This window comes from Lytechinus variegatus, chromosome 3 (genome assembly GCF_018143015.1).
Source record: "Lytechinus variegatus isolate NC3 chromosome 3, Lvar_3.0, whole genome shotgun sequence".
In the NCBI taxonomy this organism is placed as follows: Eukaryota; Metazoa; Echinodermata; class Echinoidea; order Temnopleuroida; family Toxopneustidae; genus Lytechinus; species Lytechinus variegatus.
The window spans coordinates 70,931,975-70,944,282 of NC_054742.1; the positions used below are offsets into that span (position 1 = coordinate 70,931,975).

At 36.2% G+C, this 12,308-nt stretch overlaps 1 protein-coding gene across 1 annotated transcript in view; it reads left to right on the forward strand.

The window, feature by feature from the left end:
* The first annotated feature begins 274 nt into the window (after nt 1-274).
* The window catches only part of LOC121411842 (E3 ubiquitin-protein ligase PDZRN3-B-like), a 59,419-nt gene continuing 47,385 nt past the window's right edge, over nt 275-12,308 (forward strand). Inside the window, 3 exon segments of the mRNA XM_041604714.1 lie at nt 275-563; nt 4,147-4,291; nt 8,768-8,860. Coding sequence (XP_041460648.1) covers nt 367-563; nt 4,147-4,291; nt 8,768-8,860 — 435 coding nt within the window. The 5' untranslated portion in view covers nt 275-366.

The following is a 12,308-nucleotide window of genomic DNA, read 5'->3' on the forward strand; positions in this document are numbered from 1 at the left end:
CTAGCAGTGGCTTTATGAGTATCTAAAATATTTTTTTTACCTATTCAATATTGTTCAGAATTCAGATGCAAGTTAATAAGACTTAGTTTTTGTTATGGGGTGGATTAAACATTAACTCAAGCTGTGGTAACAATCATAAAATTAGTTCAAACAGAATCCAACGAAGTGTACACTGGCATGTAAAGTTGGAAATAGTTTGATAAGTAGTAATGAAGGATGGTATTCTGCAATTTACATGAGTTTATAGCTATAATCTTTATTTTCTTTGATACCTTCCAGGTAAATGGTAAAGACCTGTCCAAAGCCACCCACGAAGAAGCGGTAGAAGCCTTCAAGAATGCCCAAGAACCCATCATCGTCCAGGTGATGAGACGGTCACCCTGCGCTGCCAAGAACGGTAGCACCACGCCCAACGGTCAAGGTGCGGTACCCGGTCCCATGGAGAGGACGATGTGCAGTGTAGGTACTCAGACGGAACTTCAGAGCGAGGATCTACTGTGGAAGGTCCTGCAGAGGTGCTCGCTACCGCCGACTGACAAGAACTGCGACGATCCGTTAGATGGGTGAGTTTTCAGTACTTCTGTCAAGATGAACTTAACATGTGATTTAGGTCCTTTTGAAATTCTGAAATTGGGCTCTGTGGCCCAAATTTGCTATGCAGACACAAACCATGCAGTGGTTCAACCAGAATTCTCCGGTTTCATCCCTTTAACCCCTCCTTTTTTAAATATGAGTGCAAACAGATTCAAGTCCAATAGTGTGTTTCTGAATAATTGTAGAGGCAATTTATTCTTCTTTAAACATGTATTTTAATATCCTTACAGATGTTTAAACTGTGCCCATGGCTCGGTGTAGCTGAACCATTGATAATAGGTATCTTCACAATGTACAATATTACGGATAATAGGTACGACTGACCCGTATATATCAAGGACAGTCGCATGATAAACGGGATGTGACATATGGCCACTTGGACCAAGCAGTCCGTTTCGGATTTGACTGTGTAACAAATTGATATCACTGAATAGAATAATGGCTTTGAACATCTGGCTGCTTATGTTTGATGTGCTGTCTGGGTCTACCCTGACAAAGAAAGCAAAGAGGTCTTCAGTTCAGTGTGCTTTCTGCAAAATAACAGTGCATTGTCAGTAGACGAGTATTTCCATTTAATAGCAATCTAATTGCTTTGAGTCCACGAATGATTTATGGATAAATGTTGGATGTCCAAATGGCAGATTGTTACAACATGATTGATCACAGCTTGTAATTACCTTTTCAATTCCCAAGATTGAGTGAAGATGTGTTTTAAGACATGCACATTTCCCCCCTAACCGCCCAAACTGCATGGCATTTTATGTTTGAAAAGGTTCAGAAGCAGCCTCGCTGGAAACCAACCTACCTCAGCTTCTCCATTCAACAAGTACAAATTGCAATCGGTAGTGGAAATTTATCTTTCCAAACGAGGCATTAGCATACCGCATCAATACCGTGTTATACAAGCGTATAAGAAGTCAAGCTTATTATTTTACTGCCCTCTCCTCCCTAACCAGCGATCTACCCTATCGCGCGTCGTAATCGTAGATGTTGATATGGTGGCGCTAATCCTTTGGGTACAACCCTCTCTTCTCTTTCCCCTCATTGACTGGCGTCGAATTAAAAGATGGTGAAGTTGTCCTAGGGCTAGTCGACATCCGAACCTGGCTTGTTTTCATTGCCAATCTTTGTGATTAGCTCCAGAAGGGTGTCATGTAGACTGTCTCCATTTCCTATATATGTTTCTTGGTTTTCATCTGGGACCCTCTTTTAACTCCTTTGCTACCCTGGGAGCAAAGATGCTGGTGATATATTGCCCATTCATTCAGAGAAATAGGCTCATGATCTTGACAAAATACTGCTTTCATTGAGAGAAGATGAGTTGTGTCTTTCAAAGAAATATGAAAACAAACTTATTCACACACATTACCCTCTAACTCTTTAAAGAAACCACACTATGGCTGTAAAATGTTAAATTCCTTCTTTCTGTTCCAAAAGAGATTTTCTGACATATTTCTACTGCTGCAGCTGGAACTCCCATTCATAATTTCAATATATAGTTAGACCTATAAACTTGTTTAAAAGCATCTTGGAGTTACATTCAGTGACATTATACTATGGAATAAAAAGAAATTCTTATGCTACCTCTCAATCTTAAGATTAAGATTTTTTACTGGATCAATGTGCATTTAATGATGCTCCAATCCTCATCATTATGTCCCTCAGATAAGACATGTAGTTGTTGGTTCTAAGGTTGGTTCTCTTTTAGCATGAATACTATCTTAGCAGTCATGTAAATCAACCATAGAGAATGATGTTCTATTGCACATGACTATCTTGATGTCAAGGGTTAGGAGTATTCCGGTGGTGTTTCTTTTTGCTAGATCACCAGACATTTTATTTCTTCCTGTAAAGCTCTCTTTCTGACTTCTGGTAATGTTCTAGTTTTCCTTCATCGTCCCTTTCTTTTCCCTTGGATGTTGGTGGAAAGATTATCTTGGCATCATCATTCATCTTTTCCTGTGCCCACGAGCCAGGGTCGAGGATGGATTTCCAGTTCAAAGGCTCTCATCATGTGGGATTATGAAATGAAATACACTTGTCTTTTTACCACGGTGGTATGTCTCCAGACTCCATTTATGTTTTCCTCGCTCCTACTGAATGCCAAGTTGTTGTTGAATCGTTGAAAAGTCTTATATCTTTTTCTGTTGACTGCCAATGTCTCTCTTGGGCACGTGCTTCCATATTTTATAACCAGTTTTTATTTCCTTTGCCCCTGTGTTGCCAAGTATTTACTGTTTCCTGTTTCTTCCTGTTTTCTCAAATTTTCTTGTATTAAATATTTTCTCAGTGATGTTTTGAGAAACCGTTGCATTTAAAAAAAGTTCTAATCAGTTTGCTCTCAATACCATTTGCCATACTTCTCTGTCTTTAGTCACCTACTCTTCCCCTTTTCTATGGCCTGTATTCTGAAGTCGGGTTTAATTTTAACTCTGGTTTAAAGTTGTAGTTTGAGAATGGATAGCCAATTGTTACATAAATCACTAACAGTAAAGATATCATATTTCACCTCATTTGGCTCTCAAATCATTCCTAATTGTGTAGAAAGTATAAATAGATGATTGTCATTACCATCAAAGAATCAGGTAAGAGCACAGTAAACATAAGAAATACACATTTTAATAAAAATTTTGACACCTTTGGCTTCCCATAATTTTAGCACAGAGTTAGACCATGGTCTAAGTTAAACCCGACTTCAGAATACAGGCTTATTAAGATAAATTTGGCTTCTCTATTTTATTTAATTACTATTTGATTCTTGAACGTCATGTTCTCTTGTGCAGTGTGGACAGTCCCAACAAATCCTTGAAAATACTCTGAACATTCCCCTGAGCCTCCACCTTGTCCACAATGGTCCTGCCAAGAGAGGAATTTCCAGATAATCATTACCAGCATGTTTGCCATTCATTTTGATCACACATGAAGCCCATTTACTGAACATGAGGGTTGGTCTTGTTAGATGGTGGTAATCGTTAGATGCTTCTGAAAGCATGGTGGCATAGCCAGACCTTGCTCCCTAATTAGGATGCACTGTATCTTCTGTCAAAATATCATATGCAGAAGATTGAGCTATTTCATCTTGGTTGTTAAAGTTTTTCTCAACTGTTCAACTCAATAGGTCATCATTCTCAAACTATTTGCTACTTTGCTATCTACCTGAGACAGCAGGGCCCCGTTGCATAAAAGTTACTACTATGGTAACATTGCTGTCCAAAATTGTAACCATCATGGTAATGATGATCAGTAACCAATCAGAATCAAGGATTCCATGCAAGTTGCTATTGAAAGGCAAAGTTACCATAATGATAACTTTTACGCAACGGGGTAGGTGGCTGTTTCACAAAGCCCTTTGTAAAGTTACGCACAACTTTGCGCATGACTGGAACATATTTTTAGGTACTGAAGTCAACATAGATATATAATTGAATACTAGATAGGGTCACCAGTCATGTGTAAGTCATTTGTAACTTACAAACAACTTCACGAAGCACCTACCAGGTGCTAGTTATACTTTGCATTCATTATGGTCCATGTTTTGTTTGTTTCACCCAGATTATGTGAGCTGGATGCGGAGGACCCACTGTCCGTCTTGGACTCTGAACTGCTCCAGAAGCTGGAGGCGATGGAAGGGAACCTGGACCTACCCATCCTTGATGAAGAGGACTGCCTAGATAGGGCCTACGAGATGGAGTATGAGGTATGCGCAATGTCATCAAGCTTCCTTGAGGTTCTCTCTGTTCTATCCATTTACCATTATATTTCAGTGCTGTTGTTTAGGGAGTGCTGATGATGTATGTATTAACCCGATGACTACTGAATTCTGTGATCCTCATAGGCTCTTTACAGGGATCACCAGTTCTAGTCGCCAATGGGTTTATTGAAATTTGAGAGACTGCATGCATGAATGCACCTCTGTAAGATATTGCATATCTACCCAAACAAAATAGAATTAAGAGGTTCTCCAACAAACATGAGTCACGGTGTTTAAGGTGTGAGTATTGATGTTAAAAGGACCATACATACTTCTCAGAATTATAAATTGGAGTAAATTCCCAGGACTTTCATTTTTATTACATATGTGGAAATGCAATTACCCCATTGTGGATGTAAAATCATAGTTGTCTAGTAAGTCGGTCAAAAAAAAAATTTCTGCATCAGAAACCAATATTTGAAAATGATTTGTCTCTGTTGCAATAAATTCCCAAGTTCAACTTATTAAGTTTTTATTTATATTTCACTATTGAATTTTTTGATAAATGCTCATCCATTCTCAAATGTTCCACACGGAGTGCATCATCACTCCACAAAGTGGCCATAAAGGATGAATGGCCCCCATCAGAGTGGTAATAGGCCCCTTTAAAGTGAACCATAATGGGCGCACTCTGTGATCGATTTATAGGATAATGAGGCTCATTACCACATCACAGGGCCGCTGGAGTGCAATCCTGGTCCCCCGTTGCCTGGCGTTCATCCTAGTCTAGACTAAGTGCTGCATCATTTAAACAATCAATAAACCATTTTGCAATCACATTCAAATCCCATAGATCCACTGTTAACACACACACACCGGCTCGTCATAAAACAGAGATGCTGTAGAACCCCCTCATGGTATAATACCCTGCAGGCATTAAAGTTGTTTCAGAATAGGTTAAAGATTGCTTGAACTATATGAAGATCAATACACATATTTCATATCAATATTAGGGACAAACTGCATATAACTTGACTTACAATCAGTGGTAACTATGTCAGCAATGGTACCTACAAGCCAATCATAATCAAGGATTCTATGGAAGTTACCATTAATGGTACAGAAACTTTTATAGTGATTTCTATGGAAGTGACAATGTATAGGAATACAATATGATATCATTATGATAAGGTAATTAAAGATGATAACGATGAGGATAAAAGTAGCAATGGCGGTTGTTGTGGTGGCAGCATTAATGGAGGTGGGGGTGGTGATGATGGTGATGGTGGTGGTTGTGGATATGAGGAGAGTCAGAAGTAATAAACAAGTACAATGACAATCTTTACAAACATTATGACCTTGTATTCTATAAAGTATTTGATATCGTGAAGTTTGGTTAGACCTAAAGTAAAAAGCAGTGAAGAAATAAAAAGGATATAAAATTTCTCAGCAAGCAAGAATTTTTTTTTGGTAACACAAAATCAATTGCATCAAGTGCTACACCCATCTCCGTCACTACTCTTTCTTCTTCTACTTCTACTTTGAATTCTCATTCCTTTTCACCTGTTCACAATATGAATTTACATATCTTATTCATAAAATGGCTGATCATTTTGTGTTTGCGGGAGGCAAAGATGTTTTTTTTTCTGAATCATCCAAACTTAAATCATTAATAACCTATTTCATATATTAATCATTATCATAAGTCTTTTGTATTAAAAACTCTGCTTTTTAAATAAAGTTAAGATCTACAATATTTCAACCATGCAATTAGTCAAAAGACAGTGAAATGGATATACTTCCATCTTGCTCTCATGAAGTGCTTTTTATTGGCATTGAATATAAGATGAGGAGAGGGATCGGGCTTGAAGTCGTATTGATCAGATAAGGGGGCAGGTGGATATCTTAGTTGACCCACAAACCCAGTGGATTAGGGTTAAGAAGGATGAAAGCTGCATAAGAACATCAAATCTAGGTAAGACAAGTGCGTGGTTAATGTTAGAGTGGCGATGTTCTAGCGCTTATTGATTGGCTAAGATGGTTTTAACCCTGTCCTGACAATCATTCCACATTTGTGGTGAGACAAAATAACAGACTCAGGCCTATGAAAGGAAATTCCCAGATGTACCAGAGAAAGTGTCAAAATACCCTTTTCTGTTCTTGTTGAATTATTTTGTGATTTATGTGAAAGATTTTTTTTTTTTTTTGGGGGGGGGAACGAGACTAAATGAAAAAAAAATAATGAAGGAGATAATTTGAGATAAGAAATTAACATAAGATTACTTTGATTGAATTAATTATTTATGAATTAATGTCTTTTGCTTCAAATTGGAAGAGAAATGTGTTTTGAGGTCATTGCTCAAAAGCTTTTTGTGAAAGAGTTAAAATAGATGCTACACTGTAAAAACTGTGGTGTTAAAACTGACACCAGTTGGTGTTAATAGAGGACCGCACCCTGAGGTGTTAAAATAAGACCCTAGAGATTGAACATAACACCAAAGAGTGTAAATGTAAGAACCATAGGTGTTGTAATAACACCTATAGGTGTAAAACTAACACCAACAATTTAACACCAGTGTTAAATAACTGGTGTGGTCCTCTATGTACACCGGTTAACACCACAGTTTTTGCTGTGTACTAAAAATGCTTATTTTTAATTAAAGAAATAAAATGTTGAAAAGTACAATATGAAAAAATAAAATAAATATCAAAAGTCTATTGGCTGATCTGTAATGCTGTTATAAGCATTCACTTACTATGCTATTCCCCTTTGTATTCCTTCTACTTTTTATAACACAGTGAATAAGCATCCAAAGGAAGAAATATGACCGGTCTTTATAAGAGAGACATTTTTTTTCTGGTTGTATAACTTTGTCATTTATTGATGTGTACTAATTGACATTATGGAGGACATCATTTTATTTAGATTTTCTTTTGTGTGATCATTATAAGTGCTTGAAGAGATTTTAAAAAAAGATTTCATGGAAATCTTCTAAAAGGTGCTACATGAAATCACTTTATGCTACCCAATATATAACTCTATCTTGATTTATATCGGATTAAGGACCCATGTGCAAGTCTTGGGGCATTAATCTGATCCCATCTTTTGTGATCCATCGTCAGCAAAATCTAGGTGCTGATTGAAAAGATAGTCCATCAGGACTCTTCTCAAATCTTAAGGCATAAATTTCTCCCTTTTTCAAATCTTGGGATTTGGTTAGTATCAATCATCACCTTAGCAACCAACTTATTGTAATCTATTCACCTTTATTTTTCTTACAATTTTTTTTATATGAAACCACAATATGTGCTGTCTACCATTTTCTCTTTCTCTCTTATGTGATCTAGCTTTGCATTCTTTACATATTTAGAGAAAAATTGAAATTGTTTTGTTTATCTTAAGAAGTGCGTGTGAAAATAATATTGATGCAATGATGAAGATAAAGATTAATTATAATGGCAACAATCTAGTGAGTCAGACAGTTTTGTTCCATTTTTTTTCTTTGAACTCAACTTTAGGCAAGTTTTTTTCTTCATATTATAATATAATTTTTTTTCCAATGGTGCGTGGAAATTTATTTGTAGCAAATTTGCGTTATGTCAACCTGGAACAATTACCTGATGGATTGGTTTGATTCTTATAAGTGAATTGTTATTTCCTCTGGGTTGGTGAATTGCATGATTGCTTTCAAAAAGAGAGAAGGAAACTCTAGCAGGTAAGGAGTTGTGAGAAATGTCATGGGGCATTTGATTAGTGAGAAATTGAGTAATATCCAGGGGAATATCGTGAGCTGAAAAAACTGAATTGCACGATATCAAGAAGAGATTAATAGGTGTGCGTTGTAAAGTGTTACATGTGGTAACAAGTGTAACATGCAATTTTATAACCATTTTGATAGTGTCCTAAAGTCTCATGACTTTTTTTTTATTCTTGATTAATGATAATGTTTTTGAAAAATAAGCAAATAATAATTTGTAGGATAGATAAAGACCAGTACAAAAATAATAATGATTAATACAATGCGCAAAATGAATAAAAGAAGACTTAAGAGACCGCAAAAAAGAGGAAAAGAAGACCTGCCAATGCCTGTGGGCTATCAACAATTCAAGATTCTGTTGACGACCTTCCCAGTGGCAATGCCAGCTAAAATTAGGTTTGAAAAGGGGGTGCCAGTACTATCAGGCATCTTTTCATTAATGAGTTATGATCCATCATCAAGCATTTTGTGGTATTTTTAAATATGTCTAAAGATGATACACTTCTAAGAGAAGAATCATCCATGCTTGATCCATGTTTGATCCATGCTTGATCCTGATCAGGTGGTACCAAGGTACCACTTGCCCAATCTACCCTTAAGGTGGTGCTGTCCAAAGCTATGAAAATTTTCTTTCGAATTTGGTCTTCCTTTAATTGCACATTGGTACAGATATTATTCTCGATTGTACACTTATCATTATCTGTGTGTCTTTGTTCTTTGGCAGGATATTGTTCTGAAGCGTACCAACTTGGAAGATAAACTCGGTCTGACGCTCTGTTACGGCTCAGAAGAAGATTCCGGTATCTTTATAAGTGAGGTGAGATCAGAAACAGTGCTGGGTAGTTTCCCCCATCGTTGATTATTGATATGCTGAAAATTTATCTGATTAGAATATCATAAAATGATGTTGGAAATGGAAAACCAATGCAGAATAGTTTTTCTCTGTAAAGTTGGAAACCTTTGAGAAATGTCATGTTTGCTTTTTGTCAGGGTATACGAAATATGACATTAATATTCATAATACAGTAATAATGTCTTATTCATATTCAACATAACTTTAGTGAAATGACCAAAGAAGTTAGAGGCCTAAATAAGATCTCTTTTTTTTAAAACGATATTGAAAATAACTTTCTTTTCACTAAAATCTGGAGGTACTTACAATCAATAATACCTTAAGTACTTTCTCTGAGAAAGCGTAATTCCCGCTCATCTCATGGTGTTCAACGGAAAGCACCCCTTCCATCTCGCCCGACTTGAGAGGAAGTTGGACAGCATGAATAAAGTCATCCCAAGCCCCCGATGCGGGCCTCCTGTACCAAGCGGAGACCTTGAACTTGTCTGTGACAGGCAGGAGGCAGCCAGCAGTCTGGAGATCCCCATCGTGTGCAGGGAAGCATGAATATAGGACATCACCATGGTTTAAGAGAGAGAGAGAGGAAATCTACGAGAAAGGCAGGAAGTCCATCTTTCATCTGATTGCTCAAGCTTGACCAATAATGCCTACGTTGAGCAGGGAGAGGGATGGAAAGGATGCTGCAATTGGACAAACGTGGTCGTTTTCTTGGGCGGAATGTCTCATGTTTGTTGGTTTCTTGCATGATCAAAGTGTCATGTTTTAAAGGTCATCTTCTTTGATGAGAAGCCTTGAAGACAGATTGAAAGAAAACCATTCCACGGTGTTCTTCTTTTACTCTTAAAATGAAGCAATCGGGCATTGTTGTTACCACACAAATGTGGAAGCTCAAACCAGACTTCAAGGCGAAATGAAAATGCCAAGTTGATCCAACAGTGGTCATGAATTTATGTCACAAGGATTGCGAGGACAGGCTGTCAAAGTCATTACACAATTTCAATTAACTTTTATTTCTTTGTTATATACTGCCAAAGTCATGCTTATTTTTTTTTTTATCCATTGTTGATCATTCATTAAGTGCAAAATTTTGTTACTGTTGTTCACACTCTGGTTGAACTCTTTGTAAATCATTTAGTTCAAAATATTTCATTCCTTTATTATTATCAAATTGATGCAAATGCATCATGATTTACAAAATTGGCATTCATTACTGATCTAAATTGATGTTTGCAAATGAGGCTTCTTTTATGGTATTTCTCTCATAAACAATACCATTGAATTACTTATATCTGACATTTTGTGATCTACTGAGTTGGTATTCAGAGCTTATGTGGAGTATGCTTCTTCTAGGATACCATGAATCGACAATGCCTGACATTTAGTGATTAATTCCAATTATCCCTGAGGGAATCACCAGACAAACATGAATGTATTCCTGATAGATCAGATTATACTTCCAATAAATCCAAATGTTATTTTCAATAACAGCAAATTACTTTACACTTAAGAACAACTGACTAGACTTTAAAAAGGTGTCGGGCAGCATTTGTCTGACCTTACTCTTGGAAAGTGTAAACCAATTTCCATTTTTGGAATTGTTGATGACATTTGCTATTCAAAGTATGAGAGGACCTTGGTTAAATTAAGCTAGACGTGCATTCCGCTGCATCATTTCATACCTGAGTTGCTTGTTTAATTAGCATTCTATTATTTTTCTCTCTGATGTTTGGATGATGGGGTGTCAAAGTCATTACCCTACTGCAATCTACCCAAGATGTGCATTCCATGCACATTCGGCTTCCCTTTGGCATTCCCCGCACCATCTTCTCACAGATGCATTGCATCTTGTATTCCTCTTTTCTCCAAGATTCTGGGAAGGGGGGGGGGTTGGTTTACTTTGCTAACATCATGCATTTTGATGCAAGAATGATGACAGTACTTTTTTCATCAAGGCAAACCACATGTTATTGCCTGCTTGTCCTATCAAATATGAGCTACATGACTTTTCTCTTTTCTCTCAAATATCAAAGTACAAATTCTTGAAAGTGGCCGTATGTCTTTGATGTATGCTTTTGTACTATATGGGGGTATGTTCTGTAATCTTTGCTGCGTAGATGAGCTATGATTTGGTTCAAATGGGATGTTTATTTAAGGAATGTTGTATTATCTTGCATTCTCTTGGACATTCCTGCCATCTAGTTCTTTGAACCTTTTGTAAGAACAGAAAATAGACATCTGGGAATTTTGAATCTTAATGTTCAATATGAATTTGCCGATGCTTTATTGACCCACGAAAAGCAAATATGAATAAGTATAAAGGAAAACAGCAGTGAAAATCAATCAAATAGAGGGGGGTGGGCACATCATCTCACTTCCATAAGTTACATTCTTTTCTTCTGCAATATCTATAAAGTATTACTTTTTCCATTTCATCTTATTAGTCTCGTAATCTCTAAATCTCTTTGCCATTTTCAATCTCCCCACTCTTCCCCCTCGTCCTTGTTCTGTTTGCCCCTCTCCTTAAGTCTCTCTCTCTCTTCTGTCTCAATGAGTGTTTATTCAAATCTCCTCTAGTGCTTAATCCCAAAGTGCACTTTCTTTTTTTTTTACTTCTACACTCTACTCTGTTCCAACCCGGAGGCCTTTAACACGTCCAAACTCTCCTCCTCCTGCATAATCTTATTCATCACATCATATTACATATAGGCCTGTGCGTATACACTATATCATGATACAAAATTCATAATGATAATAATAATTATGATAATGATAATAATAATGATGATAATAATATTAATAATGACAATAATAATGATAATAATAACAATAATAATAATAATAATAATAATTAATAATAATAATTAATAATAATAATAATAATAATAATAATAATGATAATGATAATAATTATAATAATAGGCCTAATGATAATAATGATAATAATAATAACAATAATGATAGGCATTTATATAGCACCATCTATCTAGAAATAATCTATTCTGAGGCGCATTGTTTGTTATCATTATCATAAACAAAGATTATGCATCTCGTGACATACTGGACAAAAGTGCTTTTGACATTCTCAATCCTCTCAAATGTTACAGAGAAAATAAAGGTCTAAATTCATAGATTTCATATTCTTCAATTGGTAGTAAAGATATATTTTCTTACTATCGAAAAGTTTGTAAATATGCAAATTTGTTTCATAGCAGTGATTTCAACTATACAAAATGTCATTTCAGTGATGTTGATATAACTTACAATGAAATTGCTTTCAGCCAAAGCACTATAACCACTTGATTGAAAGTGGACAAAATTTGGCAGAATTTTTTTTCTTTACATGTTTGACACATCATGTCTCTGGTACAATGTTATCAAACTCAACTGAAAAAAGTGGAGTGATGTTTCAAAA